A 24895-nucleotide genomic window follows, 5' to 3' on the forward strand; every position below is an offset into this window, starting at 1 on the left:
GCACAGCTGGGGCCCCCAGGTACGAGGTAAACAAGTGACCCGCGATGGGCCCTTCTGCTACCCGGTGCTGCTTCAGACTTGTAGGAAAAAACCGAAGTGAAATCAGGCTCGTCCTCCCCAGGAGGCGGCGCCGAGCAGGCCCCTGACTAGCATCTGGGCCTCCCCGGCCCTGCGGCACCCCCGGCCGCTGCCTCCCATCGCACCTGTGAGCGGACTTCCTCCTGGGGCCGGCGTGTGCCGGGCCGGCCGGAGCCGCTTGCTGCTGCTTGCACCGAGGACACGCGGCACACGCCCGGGGAAGGCGCCCTCCCTCTGGTCTCAGCCTGGCCAGCAGCGCCTCAAGCAGGCAGTCCTGGAAGCCTCCAGGTGTGAAATTCTGCATCGCGGGCGACCGAGGGGACCTGCAGTCTGCTGGACACCCCGACACTGGGGCTGTCCTGCCTCTCAGCAAGGCCCTCCCGCAGCTGCCGAGCCCGAGGCAGACGTGGGCCACGCTGACTGCTAAGAGGCCAGTGCCCTAGGCTGCAGACACTCACCGTACCCCTTCACACGAAGCAGGGGGGCTGATGCCTGCCAGAGGACAGGGCAAGACGGAAGCAGCTGCCCAGTGTGGGTGCGGGGAGAGGAGGACAAGAGGAGATCTGGTTCCCAGTTCTCAAGGACCCCAGAAAGCCCCAGAATGCTTGACGCCAGTGCCCCGAGGTCAGGAAGACACATGTGCCATCCACGGGGCTCTGGGCAAACCCGCGCCCACTTCCAGGTCTGCAGCTGGGAAGGCTCCTGTGTGAGAGGCAGGCAGGCAGCGTCACCGGGCAGGGCACCCACCCTGAGAGGGGACCCGGCAGCTGCAGCTTCTTCCGGCCTGGGCAGTTCTCACCACGAGGGGTCAGCATTGGACAGGACACCCAGGGGGGCCCCAGGGACCCGGCCTGCCACAGGGCGTCCCACGATCCCGAAGGAAGTGACTGCAGAGACACCTTTGTGTCGCCACGGCACCACGACGCACAGGCACCATGCTGAGCTTCCCCTGCACTAGTTCACTGAACCCCCCAGGAAGGCCCAACGGGGTAGATGCGATGATCCCTATTTAGACTCTAGGACAGGCCCCGGGAGGTCAGGGTCTGAGGTCACACAGCTGGAGAGCGATGGGGGCTGGATTCAAATCCAGAACCCGTGGCCACCACCACACGGTTAGCAGGCACCAGTGTTCTGCAGGAGAACGTGGTGCTCTGAGAGCTATGTGGGACCCGCTCACCCTGCCTCTGTCCCGCCACCCCCAGGAGCACCCTGCACGCTCTCCTCCCAGCCACGGTCACGCTGAGCCCCCGGTGGTTTCAAAGGCACCTCCCCACATTCCGGCACCGAATAACGGGCGCTGAAGCCCAGAGGTCAGGGCGCCACCCAGGGTCACGCAGGAGTCAGCAGAGCAGGCTCCAGGGCTCTGGACCCCTTCCACCAGCCCCGGACTCGCACCCGGGCTCTTCTGTCCCCACATGCAGGCGGGGCACGTCCATGGGAAACACAGCGTTTGGAAGTTTGTTTTGGATTAGAAAAAAAATAATAAATAACGTTTTTTCCTTGACGACCCAAGTAAAACATTTCACTAGAGGTTTCTTACAATCCTACCACCAAGAAATCACCACTCTTAATTTTTTGGTGCGTTTTCTCCCAAACGTTTTCCTAAATAAGTACACGTATTTTAAACAATAAAAGGGTTTTGTTTGCGGACAGCGGCCCGGGAGCCTGGGAGGGTGGATGGGCTCCCAGCTCACTCACCTGGTGCTCAGGTGGAGGAGAGGCTGTGGCCCCGGCTCAGGAGGCTCAGGGGGCTCAGGGGGCTCAGGGGGCACAGAGGACTCAGGGGACTCAGGGGGCTCAGGGGGCTCAGGGGCCCACGCGGAAGGAAGCTGACCGAGCATCACAGACCTCGCGCCCAGCTGCAGCCCCTCCTCGCCCGCCCTGCCCGACTCCAGCGCGGGCCCCCGGGAGCCCAGCACACACCCTGTCCCCAGCGGGCCACACGGCTTCCAGCAGGGGCCGGGCACCCCCGTGAAGGTGGGGCGGGCGCTCACCATGGCCAGCTCAGCCTCCAGCTCCTTCATCCGGTTGTCCTTGAGGTCCAGCTGGGAGCGCAGCGCCGTGGCGTGGTCCGTGGCCTCCTTGGCTTGGCGCCGCAGCTCCCACTTCTCACGCTCCAGCAGGTCCTTCTCCTTGGCCAGGGCTTTGACGGCATCTTCGCTCTCCTGCGGGGACAGAGCGCCAGGCCGTTAGAGCGGGGATGGGGGGCCTCGACCCCTGGACCCCTGGACAGAGGGAGGGGCTCTGCTACAGATTAGCCGGGGGACGGCACAGAGACCAACCACTAGCAGATGCTCAGTAAACATGGTTTCCACGAACAGAGGAGCAAACGAACGTGAGGAGTAAGTTGTTTTTACCCCATCAAGTCTCGGGGTGGGGGTGATCCTAATGGTTTCAGAGAAAGGTTATAAAGATGAAATGATTTCACGTGTGGGAGATACGTGGTGTCTGAGGGAAGTTAGGGGGCTTTGTCCAGGTGCTTGGTAACATGTGTGTCACCGTAAAGGGGAGAGAGAGAAGGAGACCCCCGTCCCCTGGCCCCGGGGTCCTGCAGCACCGCGCAGGGGCGCAGCCGAGGACGAGGCAGGCCGAACCCGGCAGCGCGGCGTGTCTGAAGGCGGCCCGGTCCCTTGCCCGTCCCTCGCCACCAGCCGGGATGCACAGGGAAGGGCCCGGGGCCCCAGCTGCATCGTGCCGGAGCAAAGCCAAGGAACGACGGCTGCGTTGGGGGCCTGACCTCTGGGGGCAAGAGCCAAGCATCAGATCAGCAGGAACCCGTCCCGAGAAGAAGGATCCAGCACAGGGCCCTGCCCCAAGCAAGGTCATCCCATTCCTCGGGGACCGGGTGACGTCCTCAAGCTCCCCGTGTGCCCGGGGGCTGTGGGCAGGGGCAGCCGTCCTGCCTCGTTCAACGGCCCTGTCACCAAGGGCCTGACAGCCGGATGGCCAGAGCCGGGGAGGCCGAGGGCTGGCCTTTCCCTGGGGCCATCCCATCCCAGAGCCGAGGCTGGGGCCTGTGGCCTGGGACAGGGAGTGGGGGTCAAACCCTGGCTTTGCAGGGACAGGCTGCAGCGACTACGGGGTCTCGGCACCCTTGTCTGCAACACGGGCGTTATCTTGACACCTGAATGGGATTGTCCATGCGGAGAGCTCGGTGCGGCCCAGCAGTCCCTGCTGACGTCCTCTCCTGGCGGCCTGCACCCCCCGCCCCCCCCAGAGCAGCCTGGGGGACCCCAGTCATTCAACTGCGTTCAGGGACGCCGTCGGCAGGCATGGGCCACGCAGACATCCTGCACCCGCAGACGTCTCGGAGAAGAGCCCCGCGGCGCCGTGGGCAGGGATGCGCCCCTCCAGTCGGCGGCTCACCGGGGTCCCAGCAGGGCAGCCCCATTGCTCAGGGCAGCCGGGGGGGGGGCGCGGGGGACCGTCCCTTCCAGGATGCGCTGCTGGCACCGCTCTGGGCTCAGGCTGCCTGGGTGACATGCACCTGCTCTAACCCAGTCCACGGCCACCTGCGGGGCACAGGCCGAGTCACTCAACTTCCCCACACCTGACCGGCCGCCTCGCTCGTGAGAGCCACAGCACTGCCCCCAGGGGGGACGGAGGCTCAGCGGCCTGGCCATGCAAGCTCCAGAGCGAGGGACGGAGCTATCGCCCAGTCCCAGGGGGAGCTGCCCCCTGAGGTTCTGGAGGCAAGGCTCTTGGCGCACGGAGGGAGGCCACCGTGGGTTAGTTCTCCTTCCTGTGTCGAGGGGGGTCAGGTGGGGGCCGCGCACCAGGGGCAGGGGCCCCAGCACCCACGCGGATGCAGAGCTCCTTCCCCGGGGGCCGAGCCACGTCCTGGGCATCTGCCCCCAGCACCAGCCACGGGCCTGGATCATAGAAGGGCCCAGGAAAGGGGGTGCGGGACTGAGTAACTGCGTAAGGACCGTCCCTTAGAACTGGCTGCTGTACGAGGGGCTGCTTCCGAACCCTTGTTGCACTTGGAGGAAGGTCCCCTGGGGCCCTCAGGATCATCTTCGTCTCTGTGTCTGCAGTCGCTGACCGCGCTAGTCACGAGCAGACGGGGGAAGGCCCGTGGGTGAAGGCTCTGGGCCCCCTCCCTGATCACGTTCCCCGGCAGCAGGAGAACACGGAACGTTCCCAACACATGCCATGTACGGTGCCTCAGCGTTTCAGGCAACTATCTGTGAACCTCACAACCCCGTGAGTGTGATAGAGGTCTCGGTCCTTGCAGGCAACTGAGGCAGGAAAGCCACAGACAGGAGACTGGCCAGGGAGGCTGGAGCCAGATGGGGGTCAGGGTGGCCGGGACTTAGGATGGGAGGGTGCGTCCCGCTGTGCCGGGCCTCAGATGCTGGCACGTGGGGCTCAGTGGACAGAAGGAGGCGGCGGCAGGGGACACGGGCCTGGCTGGAGGACAGCAGCCTCGCCACCCGACGGCCCTGTGTCCGGCCCTTGGTCCCCCCGCCCGGCTGCCTGTTTTGCTGTGAGAACTTCCTCAGCTGGATTCGTGGAGACTCCCAAAGCCCCCTCTGACCTGCACCCATGTGCCAGGGAACGTGCCTTAGGCACGACTTTCTGTGAGCTTCCTGGGGGGGCCCCCAAACCCCCATCTCTCAGCAGCCTGTGTCCGTGCTGACCCCAGGAGCTCAGAGAACTGGGGTCCTCCTACCTGCTCCAGACAGGCCTGCAGGGGTCCCCCGGACGAGCAGGGTGGGCCGTGGCAGGACCAAGCACGTGGGACACCTGAGGGTTCCCTTAATCCTGTGCATGGGGACACTCATCCTGTGCATACAACGGAAGTCATTTTTTTGTGTCCAGTTGCAAGGTCTCGGAAGAGACAGGCTGAAGCCAGGGCTTGCGGTGTTCATGTCTCCGGCTCTCAATATGTGGCTGTGGGTCAGTCTCTGGGCCCTTCACGGCCCCAGTCCTCCCATCTGTAAAATGGGGTTGGACCTGGCAGTGATTAAAGACCGTCCCAGTGTTGCTATTTCACTGATGTGCTAGAAGCACAAGAGCAATGTGCCCCATGTGACGTTTAAGACGGTAACTTAAAAAAAAATTGTTTTCCAAATTCCATTTTTTTTTTATTCTGAATGGATCTGGAGGGTCTTCTGGAGGCACTGCGTGCGAGGGACAGCTGCCATTGAGCTGTGGCCATCTACGGCTGTCCCGGTGGCTGCTGCAGCCACCACCCTGCCCCCGTTGCTGGCTGGACGTGGGGTGGGGGAGCGGCTTGTTACCTGGGACTTAAAAAAAAATGGCACGGTCCTGGGGGAAGGTAGATCTCTGTGGAAATTTTTTCAAGTACGAGCACAATGAGAAAAACAAATTTGATGACCCGCTGCAAGACAGAAGCGCTTGCTCGTAAGCCCCGGGATGGCCGCTGAAGTGCTCCCACACCGCCTGTGCTCGGTGGCCGGGCAGCCAGCAGTGGACATAACCCATCTGTTTGGCTAAACTCCTACTCAGCCCCCAGAGCCCAACTCTTAGGTCACCTCCTCTGTGAAGCCCCCCAAGGCTCCTCCCCTGCAGGCAGACTTTCCTGCTGTCTCTCCGCGCACTGTTGTTGCGGGAGCAGTTACGCGGGCTAGGATTTACGGAGCCCTGGCTCAACACCAGACGCCACGCTGAGTGCTTTGCTTTCATCACCTCGGCCAGTGTTCCGCACGCCCCTGCACGGTCTGAGGCTCTCCGGGGTTAGGCGAGACGCCCTGGGACACCCCTAGGGGGCGGAATCCAAACCCGGGCCTGCCAGAAGCCAGAGTCCACACTGTCTGGGCTGCGCTGACCCGTCCAGGCTTGTTTGCCCAGCGGGCTGGGGGCCCCCAGCAGGGGCTGTGCCCATTTCAGCTCCATACCCAGGCCCGGGCCACATACGTCGGGAGCCTCCTCAGGCGAGCATCAGGTGACACGGGAGTGAGTGTGTGTTTGGGGGCTGGAGAAGCCAGACCTCGGGATGGCAGAGAAGGTGTCCTGTCCGCAGGGGGGTGGTGGGGTGGGGGGGTGGGGTGTCTGCAGGGGGGGTGGGCATAGAGGGAGGGGGAAGGGAGGGGAGGAGAGGGAGCTGGTATCTGAGGCGGGGAAGGGAAGAAGCTGGGGTCTGGGGAGGAGGGAGGAACGGGGGGGGGGAGGGAATTGGGGGGTCTGGGACAGGGAGGGAAAAGTGGGTAGGGAAGGAAGAGGGAGGGTGGATGGGGAGGGAGGGGAGGTGGAGGGGAAGAAGGGGGAGGGGAGGAAGGGGGAGGGGAAGGGAGGATGGGGGAGGGAAGGAAGGGGGAGAGGAGGGGGAGGGGAGGAGGGGGGAGGAGGGGGGAGGAGGGGGGAGGAGGGGGAGGGGAGGAGGGGAGGCGGGGAGGCAGGCCCACCTTGCGGTGCTGCTCGTAGTTGCGGATGAAGTCGCGCAGCTGCTCCTCGCGGCTCTCCAGCGTGGCGTACAGCTGCTGCATCTGGCTCACCAGGTCCGTCTTCTCGCCCTTCAGGCGCTTCCGGTCGGCCTTCATGGCTGCGGGGCACAAGAGCGAGTGAGCGCCCGAGACCCTGCTGCCCCACGGTCCCGGATGCCGAGGAGGGACGCCGCCTCTACCATCTTTTTAAGAGACCGAAAACGGGGTTCAGGAAGATGGCGTTTCTGCGCCGCGTGCCACGTCCCTTAGTGGCCTTCCCAGGACTCGAACCCGGGCCGCCTGTCTCTAGACTCCGTTTCCACCTCTCGGGTTTACTGCTCCAGTCAGGGCAGCAAGTCCTAGACGGAGCCTCCCTCCCAGCCCCGGACTGAAGGGGTCTCTGCAGGGAGAGGGAGCTGGGTCCCGGCCCCGGAGGCTGCGGGCGCCCGACTCCCCGCGGAAGGAGCCCCCGCGGTCCACTCTGAGCCCCGGGGCCGCTCAGCCCAGCACGACAGCCCATCGTCTGGCTCGTTTCCTCCGCGGGAGAAGCACTCGATCAAAAACACACCGCGACACACGACACGGAAAGTATGCACAGCGGAACAGGTACGACGTCAAAACGTAGACCTGCTTCCAAGGCCACCGCAGGGACGTAAAAAGGGGATGGGAGAAGACACGTGCACTCCGTCTCTCTGATACGGGGCTTCCGTGTAGAGTACATAAAGAACCCTTACAACCCAATAATGAAAAAGACCACCCGAGTAAAGAATAGGCAAACGGTCTGAACAGACTTTCCTCCCAGAGATGGTCCATGAGCGCCCAGAAAAGAGCTCGGCATCGTCTGCCAACGGGGAAATGCAAATCGAAACCCGAAGAGGTACCACTTCACACTCACGAGAATGGCCAAAGTAAACAAGATAGACTCAAGTGTGGGCAGGGATGTGGGGAAACTGGGACAGCTGCTGGGGCCGGATGGAAGGGTGCCGCCACCAGGCGGAAGCCGGCCTGGCAGTTCCACATGTGACTCAACATCAAGGTGCCCTGTGACCCAGCAGTCCCCTCCTAGGCACACGCCAAAGGGAAATGAAAACATACGCCCACACAAACACACAAACACAAATGTACACAGCAGCATGGGTCCCAGAGGCAACGGGTGAAAAACCGCCCCAACATCCACCGACCATGAATGGATTAAATGCAAAACCCCATGTGGTGCGTCCTTACAATGGAACATCATCTGACAACGAAAAGAAGTACCGCTGTATGCCGCACCGTGGGTGAACCCGAATCATTATGCTGAGTGAAAGGAGCCGGTCACACGTTGTGTGATTCCTCGTACTTTAGCAACAGTGCACGGCGGGGACGGCCATGGAGAGAGGACGCCGGTGGTGGCGAGGGCTGGGGGCTGGTGCGGGCGGGGATGTGCGGAGGCGGGGTGGTAGCTCAGCGCATGGGGTTTCTTTCCGAGGTGACGCCAATGTCCTGGTGTTGATGGTGCCGATGGGGTCAGTCCGTGAATATACTAAAAACCACTGAATCGCACGCTGTGAATGGGTGAATTGCATGATATGTGAATTATGGCTTAATGAGGCTCACTGTCTCTCACACGTGCACACACACACACACACACACACACACGGGGCCGCGAGCCCTAAGCAGCCGCCGGCCAGGCAGGGTGGCTTCCGCTCCCTGCAGACTCTGTCTCCTTGTGCCCTGTACACACTGGCTCTTCGGCAAAGGAGGTTGCTGTGCTCGGGGCAGACTCTGGCTGCAGGGTGGGCTTCACTGCCTTTTCCCAGGGGCCCCAGAACTCTGTTCCCTCCCTGGAGAGGACACCGAGGAGGGAATTGTGGAGACAGTAGGGAGGAGGGCAAAGCAACTCCTTGGTTCCAGAAGCTTCTAGCGTGAGAAAGCATAGAGCAGTTAAGTCATTTTCCCGAAGTCACGCAGCCATGTCTGACCCCCAAGCCCACACAACGGACCCTACATTATGCTGCCCTTACAGGGAACGTCCCACATCTGGAGGGTCCTGGCCCCACGGCGAGCTGAGGGCAGTGACAAGGGGTGGGCCCCGGCTGTGCCGCCCCACCTCGTCCTGGACAGTCAGCCCTGCCACATGAGAGGCTGAGCCGCCGGGGGTGGCCTGAGGACCAGGGCCCCTGGGCTCCTGGCCTGGTGTTTGGGAGAAGCTGATGTCCCTCTGGCCCGAGGGGGCCTCCTTCATCCTCCAGCCCGTTGCCTCCCTCCCCGCAATCGGGGTAGAGCAGGGTGGAGGCAGGGCAGCTGGGGCCATGGGGAGCCCCACGCAGCGGGGCAGCCCTTCAAGTTCCAGCTTTCGGCCTCCCTCCCGCAGCTGGGCCGTGCCCCTCAGGCAGCCGGGCGGGCAGCAGCTTGGATGGGCAGCGCGGGGACTCCAGGCCTGCAGGGCTGGGCGCGTACGGGACGGGGACAGCGCGGGGACGGAGAGCTCATCTGTTGTTCTCCTGTCGGGCAGGGGCAGGGGTGGGAGGGGCGCAGGGCTGGCCTAGTGCTGTGCCCCGTACCCCAACACGGTGTCACCGCGTTCCCGGTGAACTTCAGGAAACCCAACGTCTGGAGACCCAAGTGGCTTGGAAGGAACCTTATAGAAGAGCCCAGGCCCAGCCGAGGCCTCGGACATTTCCATCTGCATTGTGTCACTAGATCCTAGGTCCTGGCGGCGCTCCTGGGACGGGGGTGCGGGGTGGGGGGCATCTGACACCCCACTTTACAGGGAAGGACACTGAGGCCACACAGCCAGTAAATGGCAGGGCTGGGTTGGTCCGGGCGCCCAGCTGGTGGGCTTCAGACTGTGGAGGGGAGCAGTTCCTGGGGCGGGGGTGCTGACCGGAGCAGTCCCCGCTGTGGCTCACCGGGGAGCCTCGGGGTGGGACCCTCCACCCCAGGGAGCAGCTGCTGCTGAGCAGGTGTCATGACTCCCCCGGGGAGCACGCCTCCGCCCTCTGGTTGGACGTGAGTCCCCTCTGGGCTCTGATTTGCCTCCTTCCTCAGCCTTTCTGACAAACACCAAATTCCAGGCTTGCTCTTGGCTACTGGAGCCTCTGGGGCGGGGGCGGGGGCGGTTGCCGCCCCGTGTCCTCCGCAGCACTGCTGGGCCCTCCTTCGCGGCGGCTGAATGGCCTTGGGGAGGGGCGATGGCGTCCTGGTGGCCCCCACGGGGCCGTTGCACCTCTGGGCGTCTCCAGGGGCTGCCGCACGGGCTACCGTCCTGTCCTTCGGTGGAGCAGGTGCGTGTGCATCTGTGCGCCGGGGCCTCGGCGGTGGGGACGGGCCGCTCCCCCCAAACGGCTGGTTACGCCCCTTCTGTGTGCCAGGCTCCATGCCCGCTGCGGTCGGGGGACAAGGATGGACAAGACACGGTCCCGACCTCGTGGGCTGCTGCACAAGGCACAGCCCTACCAGGCGGGGACGCTCCACTCCACCCGTCCTCCTCACCACGAGAACCCCACGCGCTCAGTATCCCAGGCTCCCTTGCAGCTAGAAGGGGCCCGTGTCCAGTTTTGGCCACTAGGATGTCCAGGGGGTCTCCTGGGAAAGCCCTCGTTTTCTTTTCCTTTTCTTTTTGAGACAGAGGGAGGGGGGAGAGAGGGAGAGCGCGTGAGCAGAGGTGGGGTGGGGTGGGGGGGCAGAGAGAGACGGAGAATCCCAACATCCCAAGCAGGCCCCACGCACGACCCAGGGCTTGACCTCACGACCCTGAGCTCACGACCTGAGCGGAAGTCAAGAGCCGGATCTTAACCGACCGAGCCCCCGGTCGCCCTTCTGCTGTTCTCTATAAAAGTCCTGGCACGGCCGCAGCCGCTCCTCCCTTCTGCCCTTCCGTTTCCTTCCTGCTACGATCAGACACGCGAGATCCCGAGGCACAGCAGCTGTTTTGTGGACACAAGAATGAAGACACAGAGCGGAGAGACAGACAGAACGGGCTGGACCCCCCGATGGCACCATCTGGGCCAGGATTCCTTATAATGGGAGAAAAATAAACCCGCTGTCGTGGGATTTCCCGCTTCGGGCGCCCTCCACGCTCCTGACGGACACATGGAGGCAGGCTGCGAGCAGCGCTCCCGCCCCCACCACGCGCGGCTGTGCCCCGCGGTTCCCGCACACGAGCTCTCGCCGTGGGAACCCCTGCCCTGCGAATTCTGGACCCCGCCAGGCTGAGGACCCGGAAACGCGAAAGCGGCATCTCTGGGAGTGAACGCCCAGCAAAGATCCCTCCAAAGGGGAGACGAGGCCCGTCGGGAAGCACAGCGAGAACCGAGCAGCTGCTGTGAGATGCGCCGCGGCCCTTCCCAGACCCACCCCGCATCTATGACCCACTCAGGGAACCTCCACGGAGAAGCGGGACCTGGGGGCAGGCCTCGGGGGGCCCCGCACCGGCCAAGGTGGGGAAGTGCGTGCACGTCCCCGATCGAGCCCGACTGCCCCCAGGACCAGGGGCTGGGCCGCGCCGTCAGACGGGGCTCCCTCGGGGGCGGCCCTGGCAGCCCATGTAGCTCTTGAAGGAAACCAGGAGGCCCGCTCGACGGGTCCCCAGGAAATAGTTTCACCTAGTGGTTCGCACGGGGCGCTTCCTTCCTCCCTCTGCCACGGGCCGCGTCTGCTCTCCTGCAAACCCGATCCCAGATCCCACGTTCTCTCTTCGAGGGTCACTAATGCGAGGCGGGGTCTGCGGGGCACGAACCTCCCTCTCTCAGCGGCCTCCCCACTCGGCCGAAGCCCCCCAGCTCCACTTCACCCTCCCACTCAACCGGCTTCACCCAGGCGTGTCCCGTCCCAGCAGCCAGGCCGCCGGAACCAGTGCCGCGGTGACGGGTGAGGTCACGCCCAGTGGGCCCCGTGGCATCATGGAGGGGGACCAGCTCAGCTCCTGGGAATGTGGGGGCTCCGAGGGTGGGAGGGAGGGCGTGCGGGGAGGGACTTCTTTCTCTAACTCACGGGAGGCCTCGTGCACACGTGAGACAGGGAGGGACCCGCCCGCCGCGGCCCCACGGAGACGGAGCTTGTCTGGGGATGCCACTCTCCTCAGGCTTCTGCGGTGGGCTGTTGGGTGGCGCACCCCCCTTCCTGTCCTGGCCTAATATGCTGCAGCTCCTCGCAGACATGGGGTGGGGGTGGGGGACAGGTGCAGCATCAGCCCCAGGTTAGCTTCTGCAGATGTGCATCCGGGAGGGCATCTGGAAGGGTGGAAGAGGGCTCTGGGCCCTCGCCCCTCACTCCCGCCGTGGGTCCAGGACCCCCTCAGCTGCAACGCCCAGGCGGAGGGAGGCCTCAGCCCGCAGGCAAGGGAACCGGGAGGCTGGTGCCTGCCTTCTGAGCCTCTGGGGGCCGTGCACCTTGAGGGTACAGGATTTTATAGGGCACACTTGAGCACGAGGGGACTTGTTACCCACCAAGGCAGTGCGTGCAGAGACAACCTCGCTGGGGACGGAGGGACCAGGCTCCCAGCCCATGGCCCCCAGCGGGAATGTGGTCGACTCTGTGAGCTTCCTTGGGCTTCTGAGGGCCTGGGAGGCAACACCTCAACCACTGCCCCCCATCCCCGTTGCAGACCTGTCCATGGCCTGGACCAACACCACCCAGTGGGGCAGGATGGGCATCAGTGTGAAGTCCGAGGATCGGGGTTCTGTCCCTGGCTCTGAGCCCCGGAGCAAGTCACTAGCCCCCCACCCCAAGACTCGATTTCCTAGATGTTCAAACGAGTCCCGTGTGCCAGGCTCTGCTCTAAGCCCCTGACCCACTTCTGTCACTCAGCTGCCACAACCACTGCATGAGGTCATGCTAGGTTACAGAATGAGGAACTAGGCACCCAGGGAGACTGGGCAACCCGGCCCCGTAGTGAGCGGCGGTGCGCATCTGGCCCCGATGCACCCTCCCTCCGACTCTATTGCTCCGTCGCTTCCAAAATCATCCACCGCCGACCAACCTCCTGCAGTCCCACTGGCCCCGTGTGCTCCTCGGGACCCGGAGCGGGTGTGTGTGTGTGTGTGTGTGTGTGTGTTGGCAGGACGAGCACCTGCCTTATGGAGGAAGAAATTGAGGTCCAAACGGTTAACTTCCTCACCAAGACCCTCACAGCTCAAGGAGCTCAAGGATCCGGCCCTGGACTTGCATCCCTGACACCTGACCTTGAACCCCTCTCACCCCTGCCCCACCCTACTGTGAGAGCACGGCCGCTGTAAACAGCAGAACCCGCATCGATCCACAAAACCACCGGATGATCCAAAAATCCACATCACTCACTCCTGCTGCCAGGCGGTTCCCGCAGCCTCTCACGGTCCCGAGGGGGCCTTTGCAGGTTTCCATTAAAGGCGGCCTGACATTCTCGCGCACGCCCTGTGACTGCTCGGTGGCTGCTGGATGGAGGGTGCGTGTGCACGCGCGTGTGCATGTGGGCGTGCAGGTTGGCAGCTCCTATAGAATCCTTCCCACCCCCCACCCATCCCCACGGCCTGCAGGATCCCCAGATCCCCAGCCCAGGACACACGGTCAGACTTCCCAACGGTCCGACCCCAGAAGTCTGCAGGCCCGGCTCTGGATGATCCCGAACCAGGAGACCTTATGAAAAGCCCCAGGCTGGTGCACCCCGGACCAGACCCGGACCCCGACCTGGACCCCCAGGGCTCTGGGCAGGGGCGGGCTTGTGCTGGGCGGGTCGGGGACCTCAGCCCCGGAGGACGATCCCGGCCGCCGCCAGCAGGGGGCGCCCCCTTTATTCCCATTCGACCTCCGGGGCGGGTCTGGCCTGCATCTGCGGATTCCAGGAAAGGAGGGCTGAGCAAACCACTCTGGAAAAACACCCTCCAAGGAGGCCCCGGGATAAGAACCAGGGCGCAGGGAGTCTAGTCCGCGGTCCTGTATGGGCTCTGCGTGGCCGCAGGTGGGGCTACGCTTGTGGTGATCACGGCGGCGAGCTGTTGAATCACTATTTGTACGCCCGAAACTAACGTTAACACTGGGTGTCAACCATACCCAGGTTTTAAAAAATTCACTTAGACCATTTTTTTAAGAAATAAAAGAAAGAAACCAACTCTTCCAACTCCACTTCCCTCTACAGAGCGGCAAAGGGCAGACCCAGCATCACCCAGCAAGCAGCCCAGGTCTCTCGATTCTCAGGCCAACGTGGTGGGGCGCAAAGCGTCAGCTCGGGAGTCTAAGCTTAGGTGAACCTCAGTTTCTTCATCTGTAGAAGGAGGACTGGACGTATCGATACGGAACAGGCTGCTGCATCCGGAGTGAACGGTCAGGCGTGGACCCCGAGCACGTGGGGGGAAGAGAACCCCGGAGAGACGCAGCTGCGTGGCAAGGGCGGTTTAGCGTCCAGGCCTTGACCTCAGTCAGAGTCGTGAGGCTGAGCCCCGTGCTGGGTCCTGCGCTGGGTGTGGAGCCTGCGTGGGACTCTGTCTCCCTCTGCCCCCTGCCCCCATTCCACCCCACGCTCTCTCTCCAAAATAAAAAAAGGAAAAGAAAAAGACAGTTTCAGATTCACAGCGCAGAGCCCTGGCTTCTAGTCTGGCCCCGCATGTAACTTCTCTGGGCGTTTCTCTTGACTGTTAAGCCGGGGGTGATAACCTCTACCTTGTGAAGCTCTGTGTGACATGACCCAGCACCTGAGTACACCAGGTGCTCATTAAATGTTAGCACCTTCTCCTGTCTTCTAGCTCCCCATGGCTCCCAGGCCTCAGGAGGCCTCACCAGACACTGGTTGGCTTGACCAACAGGCTGGAGATTCTGGGAAAAGGGCCCAGAGAAGGGGCCCGGGGCAGGGAGAAGGAAGGACCCACAGACTCGTGGCCCCAGGACAGGCGTAGCCGGGTTTATTTTGGTTCTTCCTGTTTGAAAGCTGAGCAAGGTGGGTTCAGAACAGGGAGAGAGGTGAAGCAGGCTCTCGCCCTGTCAGGTGGTACCGGGGGAGGAGGGAAAAGCCCACCAAGCACTCGGGCAGGTGCAGGTCTGACCACCGTGCACCTGCTGAACCAGGCCTGGTCAGACGTGCCCGTGGCTGTGTGGCCCGGGCTCCGACCTGGGGTGGCTCTGCCTCTTGTGAACAGAAACTTCTTTTTACGTCTCACCGCCAGGTGCAGTGGATTGATTGGCCAACTCAGCCAATGAGTGGCTGCATCGGCACTGGACTCCGGCACTTTGGTATTCGGGTCCCCACGGCTTCTCTCTCCAAGTGCAGCCCAGAAAGAGTCGGGTAGTGTGACCTTTTGCAGCCTCCTGCCTGCGTCAGGAAAGGCGAGTATCCGGAATACAGGGTCTCCATTCCCGATACCGTGACCGCGCAGACATGACTAATCAACCACTCTCTCCGGGAACCTGGGTCGATTGGAGATGTCTGCCACGGCCTGGGGAGGGAAAGGCGGACTGCTCTGCCTCGGGTGGGGAGGCAGGTGCCGCCACTGACGGAGCCGAGCTGGCGTGTTTGACAACGGGGTCTGGGTCGATGCTGGGCCAGCACCAGTGGCTCCACGGAATCAGGGTCAACTCCGTGTAACCGAAAGAGAGCAGCAGTTCTCTCGACTGGTGGGAACCGGTGCATGCACACGGGAGACGGTGGCCCACAAGCTCCTGCTCGCACACTCGGAGGGGAGAGAGCACAATATTCCCTCGGTTGCGTCCAAGGTGAACGGAGGGTTCCTGGGTCGACTTACATATTTCTGTGCCCGGCCCTGACGGGCAGTGTAAGATCCTGGGGGGCAGGGACCTGCCCTGCCTTTTCACCACTGTCCCCCAGCATTAGGACGGTGCCTGGCCGGTAGTAAGTGCGCAGTAAATACCAGCCAACGGACTCTCGAGTGTCAAAGAGGTGGACCTCCCTGGGGACGTGGGGACCCGCTCCACGGCCCTCGGCGAGCAGCGTCCAGTATTTCCTGCATCCCGGGGGCAGAGATAGCTCTGCTTTCCTTTGCGTGCCTCCCCTGACCCCCCCTGGGCTTGACGGGGCAGGCTAATTTCCCTTGTGCCTCCTGACAGGCCCGCCGAGCCTTGGTGCTCTCAGACCTGATTGCAAAAAGGCGACAGCTCTCGCCAAACTGCCTTGGGCTCTGTGCACTGTGTCCACGGCCACTTCACGTTGCTCCAGCTACATCCCGGGCAGGACACAGGAGACTCCAGCAGACTCCAGCTCCGGCTGGCCCAGGGCACCAGTAGGTCAGAGCTGGGGGCGGATCCCAGACACCGCGCTTCCAGCACAGGCAAGACCCAGTGTCCAGGAGCAAGGTGGCCTCCTTCTCCCCCGGGGCTCCCCTGATCCCAGCCTGGCCACAGCTACGCGTTCCCTTCGCCTCAAGGCCACCCACTCTCCTGCGGGCTGCCTGACCCCCACGCTGGATGGTCTGTTGAGGCCACCAGGCTTGGACAGGCCCGGACCCATCGGAAACTGAGGCCACCCTTCTGTTACAGAGCCCGCTCCGACTATCCACATTCCTGCACCTGGCCGGTGCCTTCCGCCAGATTTTTCCCAGCGTGGCAGGAATGTGCAATTCTCTCTCACATCATGGAAAACCTGCAAGTGACCCCGCGCAGCTTGCTCTCCAGCTCTCATTCTATCTCTTTTACCTTTAGGGGTATAACCTCTGGGTTGTGTGCCCTCGTGCCTCATTTCTCCCCTCCCTGGAGACCACTTGGACTTCTCCTCGACTGGTTCTTCTCAAGGTCACCGTAACCTCTGTGCTGTGAACCCCACGGCCCCGTCTGTCATGCTCGATGGGCACAGGGGACGCCTTCTTCGTGGGCCCTCCCAGCCCCCTTCTGCTTTCTTCTCGTGTCTCTGGCTGCTGATCTCTCTGAGGGCTGGGGCTCCAGGCACGAGAACCTTGTCCTTCTTTCGCACCGTTTCCGGTGGCTCGTCCAGCCTCCCCCCTGTAGGTCCGGTCCGGCCCTGCGCTCCGCATCCCGGCTGCAGGGCTCCAGCCCAGCCCTGGGCCCCCACCCCGCCCCCCGCCTCCCCACACCTCCTCCGGGGGTCTAGCGGCACCTCCAACTCAGCATGTCTGGGAGGGAGACCCAGCCACCCCCCTACGCCCTGCTCCACCCGGTCCGCCTCAAACCCAATTCATGGTAACCTTTGCCACCCGGTTTGTCCCTCTGGCCCCAAACTCCAGAATCTTCCTTCACTCCACTTCTCTCACGCCCCACACCCAATCCCTCAACAAGGCGAGTCGGCTCTACCTTCCACATGGTACCAGAATCTGGCCACATCTCGCCACTCCTCAGCCCCACCCTGGTCTGTGTCACCACCACCCTGTGCCTGCGTCACGTGTCACTTCCCAACGGGTCTCACAACCCTGCAGTGTAGCCAGCTCAGCGGGGAGCGGTCCTCTTCGATGCAAATCAGAGGATGACTTACCTGCCCTCTCCCAAGGCTCCCATCGCACCGGTGAGCAGGTGCACGGAGCCCCTGGGATGGTCTCCCGGAGCCAGGTGTTGGTGGCCCTGCCGCACACCTCTCTGACTCCCCCCCTTCCACCGCCCACCTGGCTCCTTGCTGTTCTGGGCTCAGGCAGCTGCGGCTCCTTCCTCCAATTGGCCTGGACCTGGACCGTCCTGCCCAGGAGGCCCGCCCCCTCCCAGGTCTTTCCTCCGATGTCACTTTCTCAGCGAGGCTGTCCCTGGACACCCTCCTCCCCCTCCTCAGCCCCATCCGCGCTCCGTGGGCTCCCCCCACCCAACACGCCGTGTCCTGTGCGGCACCGAGGAGGCCTGGGAGGGCTGCCCAGCACTCTCCTTGTCGGAGCTCCAGGGCGCTTCTTCCAGGGTTTCCAAGCGTGTGTGGAGTGGGTGCCCGGGGCCCTGCACCAGACCAGCAGCCGGGGCCCCCGCCCCCCAGACCAGCCTAGAACACAGGGCCTGGGCCCCACCTCGCAGCGCGGCGGTAGCCGGGAGGAGGCACGGCCCACACAGATGAGGAAAGCGGGGGGACGTGTGACGTGGGGGCTTGAATAGGGTGAGGAAGGGGCCACATATCTCAAGCTGCCCCTCCCTGGATTCTGTAGCTTAGGGGCTCTGGAGAGGCCCACCCCCGGGTGTAGAGCGCGCGGCTGTGCACGGGGCCCCGGCAGGCCCGTCACTAGGAGAGGGAGTGTGGGGGGACCTGCAGGGCCACCGGCTGCCAGGAGGCCGCCCTTCCAGGACTGCACGGGGCCCAGCACTGCCACGCTTTCCAACTTTTCCAGACAATTCCACGCTCTTTACTTTTCAATTTTGGCCATTAATCGTGATACTCAACCACGGCCGTGGGCCTCGTGTGGGTGCTGGCCTGCTGCTCGGAGCAGGTGTCTACAGAGGATGGGATGCAGGTCAGGCATGGGGCCACCTGCAGCTCTGAGACCAGGGTGAGACCAGGGCCAGCTCGGCAGAACCAGGGTGTGCAGACAGAAGCCTGCGCCGAAGCCCAGCTCCACTATTCACTAGCTGTGTGACCCTGGGTAACTTCCTGAACCTCTCTGTGCCTTTCGGCTCCCGTACAAAGCGGGGATAGCAGTTTGCACCTCGCTCTACTGCAGTGACCCTCAAAGGAGAGCAAAAGCTCGAGCGGCACCTCCAACTGCGTAGCTGTGCCTTGCCATTCTCAGCGACAGCCAGCAGAGAGGCCTCGAGGGGGAACGGCACCCTGTGGGGTGGTGATGGGAAGAGGGGTGTGTGGCCTTCATCCATCTCCAGAGTCCCTGTCTTGGGCTTCGACGCCAGGGGCTCCCGATGAGCAAACCTGAGGTTGGACGGGTGAGGCGGCCAACTGGGGTGGGGGGCACAGACACCTGCAGGGAGAGCACCGAAGAGGTGCTGCAGGGGTGGCGGGGGTCCTAGCTGGGGTGGGCCCCGAGGACCCCATAGCTCTGCAGTTACTCAGAGCTCACCTGGAGGCCCAGAGGATGGCGGGGCGGGGGGGGGCAGGCGCCAGGACCCCACTTCCTGCAGAGGGAAATGGGAGGGCTGAGGCGGGGGGAGGGGAGGGGGTGTTTGTTTTCCAGCCTCCAAAGGCGAGTCCAGGAAATGTCCTCCTTCCTCCGAATCACCACTAAAAATAGTGGCAGGGGATGGGGCCGGAACACTGACATTCCCTAGACCCAGGGTGAGGGTAGGGGGGCGGCGCAGAGATTTCTGGAAATGCAGCACGGCCACGGCCTCACACCCCACACGAGGACTATTCTTAACGGCTCACGTTGGTATGTGAGGTCATTCTCGGGCAAGACAACGGCCTGGGGAGAAGGAGGAGGAGGAGGAGGAGGAGGAGGAGGAGGAGGAGGCAGAGAATGGTCTCCAGGCAGGGAGGCCCACCAGCGTGCTGTGTGGCCTTGGGGACGCATACACCCTCTCTGGGCTTTGGTGCCAAACTCTCAAGATGGCCCATCAAGCTCTCTGGAACCCTCGGGAGGCTGCCCTGCGAGCCTAGTGGTTTGGGAATTGGCCTCACCCGGCTTCTCTCCAACAGAGGCACGGCAGGGCTATGCAAGGTTAAATGCAGGCGGGAGACCGTGGTCAGGTGTGCCTCTTCCCAGGGGAGTTGGGGAGAGGGGCCGGAGACATCTCCAGAAGGACGATCCTGGAGGAGGCTGCCTGGGTTCAGCCCACTTTTGCCGTCCACCAGAGGCGTGACCTGGAGCAGGTCCTAGCATCCGGGACCTTGACATCTGCACAGGAGGGGCTAAAACAGTTCTCCCAATGCGCACGTCCGACAAGCACGCCTCGGGTCGACCAAGGATCTGCTCTCAAGATTCGCGACGGCACCGTGTGTACAAGCTCCAAACTGGAAGCCACGTGAGTAATGCTCAGCAGAGGGCCTGCACCCACCGGGTGTGGCTCGACGACCCACACGGACGACCCCCGAGGTCTAGGAAGCCAGACACCAGGGCCCACTTGCCGCATGAGTCCCTCGACGGCACGCAGAGGAGGCGAAATGGAGAAGGGAAGAGGCCGTCCCTTGAGGGACGCAGGCGGGAAGGGGCCACGGGATGGCTCTCAGGATCTGGGTGCCGGTGTCCTACACGTGTGCTCCGTTCGTGACAGTTCGCCGAGCTGTAAACTTGCACTTTGCTCTACGCGTGTTCTAAAGAGAGCTTCAGAAATAGCATCTACCTCCTCGGGCTGGTTGGATACACGCATCACGCCTGGCACGGGGTCCAGGGTGGGGGGAGCGCCCAGGAAACATCAGCTCTTACCACCTGGGGGGGGACTAGGCAGCCCCCGTAGCAGCAGGCGACACCCCACGAGATGGGCAGGTCCAGGGGTGGGCAGGGGGGCCCGTGGACGTGGGGCGGCCTCGGATTCAGAGCACCCTCCCTGCGGCCCGCTGGCGAGGATTAAGGGGAAGACTTCCATGCAGGTGCCCAGACCGTGCTCGAGCCAGGAAGGTCAACGTGGGCCCGCAGCCCCACGGTGACGACGCCACTGTGATCACGATAGTAACAGGGGTTGGTACTTGCTGGGGTTTGAGGGATCGGGTATTGTTCTCCCTTCTAAGTGGTCACTCGGTTTTCCCTTATAGCAATCCTGTGAGGTGGGTCCCATCAGCAATCGCCTGGGGATTAAGTAAGGAAACTGAGGCAGATTGGGTTGCTGACAGCCCGCTGGTAAGCGGTGGAGGCAGGATGCGGCCCAGGTGCTCTGGCTCTGAGTCCCTGCCTTCAGGCTCGTCCAGGTGGCCAACAGCCCGGTGCAGCGTGGCCGGGGTGATGCTGGCCTTGCTGCGGGAGGAGCGGAGCCTGTGAGATCTCTCCTGTGAGATCTCCCTCTCCTGCAAACCTCCGGCTTCTGACCTCCCTGGGGGCCTACTGGGTCACCTCACAGACCCAGGACAGCGGCTGGGAAAACACGAGTCATCGTCCAGCTGGGGCCCGGCTCTGCCTCCCACCGGCCACGTGGCTCTGGGACGCCACGCGACCTCTCTGAGACCCAGTGTTCCCGGGGAATGGGTGTGAGGAAGGAAGCCCCGCCGACCTTCGCGACTGAGATGCGTCTGAAGGCGAGCTTTATAATCCACAGGGAGCTCCAAAGGGACAGAGACAGCTGTTACCACGCGGGACAATGGCTGGGGCCCGGCAGGTGCCCACCTGGGCCGTCCGGGGGGGGTAAGTCTGGCATAAAGTGTTCACCAGCCACGTGGCCGCGCATCTGGGCCACATTCTCACACCGGCTTTTGCAGCCACAGAACACACTCTGATCCCCATTCACCTGCCTCTTCGGAGACCCTCTGCAACGGCCTCCCGACTTGGCAGAGGAAGAAAGGGGGGCTTTTTCATCGACTCCCTAAAGCCTTGGCAGCAAGAATTATGATTATTTTTTAAGCTTTGCTGTAGTGTCTCCGAATTCCCCTCTTCTAGAAGAAACGTGACTGCAGGTGACAGAAGTGCGGCAGCGAGAAATCACGAGAACAGATTTCATCCTCTCTAACAGTCGGGCCCTGCTTCTGTGATGCGGCCTGAAACCGGGACCCGGGCCACCACGCCTTCCCTGCAATGACGTGTTCTTGCCACCAGCCTGGCCAGGGCCCCGGGCTACCTGACACTACCCTTCGTTGGCGGGGCACCCGAGTTTTATGGCAAGACTGGAAGTCTACTGTAATTAAGACCTCTATAAAATATTTAGACCGCCATGCCCAGATATATTAATGATCATTTAAAGGTTAACGAGCATAATTAGATGAAAGATTAGCCAAGCCTGTCACTAAATATACATTCAGGACTGATAAACTCCCGTGCTGTAAAATCACACGTGTGGGCGGACAAAAGTATGCAGCCTTCTCCGGCGGACTTGGTCTCACCAAATAAAAGCTCAACGGGTTGCCCAGGAAAGGGAGAATTAGTGGGCTCGGTAAAAAGTAGGGGGGATCAGAGGAGAGGGCCCTAAAGACTCCATAGGGTCCCTGAAAATTGAGAAGATCGCATGGGTTGGTAAATGTAAAAACTTGCATACCTCCATGGATGGAGAACTCACTATTCTTAGGAGCAGCCGGTTTCAGCTCTAATGATCACCTCTCAGAGGTGGGGTCATGCAAATGGTTTCTAGGGGTGACACTGGGGTCTCCCGCTGAATAGTAAGAGATTAATTCAATCATACAAAACGAGTGAGATCACGGTATCTGCAAACGGTGCTTTAAAACAATGTAAGATCCCGTAGGTCAAGAACAATCGAGCAGGACCTTAGTACAGCCTCACTGATAGAAGGCCTGATATTTGTTCATTCAGCAAAATCTTCCTGTGGGCTGACTGTGTGCTGGGCACCGGGCCAGCTGGCGGGAGCCTGAGTCAGCCGGTCGGATCAGGTCTTTATTCTGATGGAGAGTGTGTCGGGGCAAGGGAGATACAGGACGGATGAATTATTTAAACACACGTGGAGGTCAGGCTGTGGAGGAACTAGCCAGGAATCTGGGGAGCCGTGCTGTGGGTGGCGTGGTCCCGGAAGGCTGGCCCTTCTGAAGGATGGAGAGCCGCATATGCCAAGAGAGAGGAAGAATGTTCTGGCGGGAGGAACAGCAGATGCAAAGGTCCTGAGGCAGCAAAGGGCTGCCGTGGTGAGAGGGCTGGGAGGTGATGTAGAAGTGGGCCGGGGCCGGATCATGCGGACCCACACAGGAGCCCGGGTTTTCTCTAAAGGGTAGTGGGAAGCCACCTGCATTAGTTTCCTAAGCCCCACAAACCCGGTGGCCTAAAGCAACGGACCTGTCTTTTCTCGCACTTCTGGAGGCCAGAAGCTTGAAATTGCGGTGTGGCAGGGCTGCGTTCCCCCTGAAGGCTCGAGGGAAGAAAGCCTCCTTGCCTCTCAGCTTCTGGTGTGGCCGGCAGGCCTTGCCATTCCTTGGCCTGCGGACGCATTGTTCCTAGCTCCGTCCTCCCCTCACGTTGTCCCCTCTGTGTTCTTTCCATTCTCACACAAGGACACGCATTCAGGATGCTCTTGAGATCTGGACCCTAACTACACCTGCAAAGGCCTGGATCCTAACTATGTCTGCAAAGACCCGGACCCTAAGTACACCTGCAAAGGCCCGGACCCTAACTACACCTGCAAAGGCCCGGACCCTAACTACACCTGCAAAGACCTGGACCCTAACTACACCTGCAAAGATCTGGACCCTAACTACACCTGCAAAGGCCCAGACCCTAACTACACCTGCAAAGACCTGGACCCTAACTACACCTCAAAGACCTGGACCCTAACTACACCTGCAAAGGCCAGGACCCTAACTACACCTGCAAAGACCTGGACCCTAACTACACCTGCAAAGGCCTGGACCCTAATTACACCTGCAAAGGCCTGGACTCTAACTACACCTGCAAAGGCCCAGACCCTAACTACACCTGCAAAGGCCTGGATCCTAACTATGTCTGCAAAGACCCGGACCCTAAGTACACCTGCAAAGGCCCAGACCCTAACTACACCTGCAAAGGCCAGGACCCTAACTACACCTGCAAAGACCTGGACCCTAACTACACCTGCAAAGGCCTGGACCCTAATTACACCTGCAAAGGCCTGGACTCTAACTACACCTGCAAAGGCCCAGACCCTAACTACACCTGCAAAGGCCTGGATCCTAACTATGTCTGCAAAGACCCGGACCCTAAGTACACCTGCAAAGGCCTAGACCCTAACTACACCTGCAAAGGCCTGGACCCTAACTACACCTGCAAAGGCCTGGACCCTAACTACAGCTGCAAAGACCTGGACCAACTACACCTGCAAAGACCTGGACCCTAACTACACCTGCAAAGGCCCGGACCCTAACTACACCTGCAAAGGCCTGGATCCTAACTATGTCTGCAAAGACCCGGACCCTAAGTACACCTGCAAAGGCCCAGACCCTAACTACACCTGCAAAGGCCAGGACCCTAACTACACCTGCAAAGACCTGGACCCTAACTACACCTGCAAAGGCCTGGACCCTAATTACACCTGCAAAGGCCTGGACTCTAACTACACCTGCAAAGGCCCAGACCCTAACTACACCTGCAAAGGCCTGGATCCTAACTATGTCTGCAAAGACCCGGACCCTAAGTACACCTGCAAAGGCCTAGACCCTAACTACACCTGCAAAGGCCTGGACCCTAACTACACCTGCAAAGACCTGGACCCTAACTACACCTGCAAAGGCCCAGACCCTAACTACACCTGCAAAGGCCCGGACCCTAACTACACCTGCAAAGGCCTGGACCCTAACTACAGCTGCAAAGACCTGGACCAACTACACCTGCAAAGACCTGGACCCTAACTACACCTGCAAAGGCCCGGACCCTAACTACACCTGCAAAGACCCGGACCCTAACTACACCTGCAAAGACCTGGACCCTAACTATACCTGCGATGGTCCTTTTTCGACATAGGATCACACTCACAGGCTCGGGTGGACCTATCTTCTGAGGGGCTCCCTACGGCACAGAAGGGGGACCTGCCTTACGATCACTGTGTTGCGTCACGGAGACCGAACTGGAGGCAAGTAGAGCCAGAGGCCAGGCACAGGGGACTGTGCCCTGGAACAGTGGGGCGGGGGGCGGGGGTTGAGGAGCAGCAGAGACAAGAGGATGAGTCGGAGACGGGGAGAAGCGCAACTGTGCGTCCCAGAAGGGAAGTGATCAGAAGGAAACCCTTACATTACAGAGGGGCGGTGGGGGGGGGGGCAGACCCGGGAGGTGCACCCAGCCCTGCTCAGGACCCAGTCCTGCCCACGGCAACGCGCTGTCTGCCCGGCGGGTGCCCCGCAGAGCAGAGACAGAAGCCCCACGTCGCTGCAGCTCGGCCCGCCAGCTGGGGACGACCGCCGAGCCCACGCTCAGGGCGACAGTGAGCGCCGAGCGCACGAAGCATCAGGAAACCACACTTCTCCCTGACGAGTGACGGAACCGGCACTGTGGGCTACACATCGGTTTCTCGTGAGTTCGATTCACACGAGTCTGTCACGAGAAATCTGACTTCTGTGGAGCAGAACGCAGAACTGGAACAAGGCAACGCTACCCCCTCACATCACACATCCACTTCACACAGACCTTACTGTGTACGAGCACCACTCCGAGTACTTAATATATTATTATCCATTACAATAATCCTACAGGGGCGCCTGTGGGGCTCAGCGGTGGAGCGCCTGCCTTCGGCCCAGGGCGTGACCCCGGAGTCCCGGGATCGAGTCCCGCATCGGGCTCCCGCACGGAGCCTGCTTCTCCCTCTGCCTGTGTGTCCGCCTCTCTCTGTTTCTCATGAATAAATAAATAAAATCTTAAAAAAATAATAACCCTACCAATAAGGTACTATCATTATTATGAATTATTATCACTCCCATTTTACAGATGAGAAAACTGATGGGCAGGTTAAATCACGTAGCCAAGGCCCTGCCCTGGGAAAGCACCGGCCTTCTGAGGCTTATTTCTCAAGATCCAAGAAGACAATCTGGCGAGAGTTGGGAGAGC

The 24895-nt window shown here is 61.7% G+C and overlaps 1 protein-coding gene across 10 annotated transcripts in view; it reads right to left on the reverse strand.

Annotated features, from left to right (window-relative positions):
• KAZN (kazrin, periplakin interacting protein) overlaps positions 1–24895 on the reverse strand; it is a 1010923-nt gene that overhangs the window by 51914 nt on the left and 934114 nt on the right. For all 10 annotated transcript variants that reach the window (XM_072828267.1, XM_072828268.1, XM_072828272.1 and 7 more), the window contains 2 exons: positions 6450–6586; positions 2073–2243 (listed from right to left, as the gene is read on the reverse strand). In XM_072828267.1, coding sequence (XP_072684368.1) covers positions 2073–2243; positions 6450–6586 — 308 coding nt within the window. The remainder of the gene's footprint in view (positions 1–2072; positions 2244–6449; positions 6587–24895) is intronic.

The sequence above is a fragment of the Canis lupus genome, chromosome 5 (assembly GCF_048164855.1).
Source record: "Canis lupus baileyi chromosome 5, mCanLup2.hap1, whole genome shotgun sequence".
NCBI classification, from domain to species: domain Eukaryota; kingdom Metazoa; phylum Chordata; class Mammalia; order Carnivora; family Canidae; genus Canis; species Canis lupus.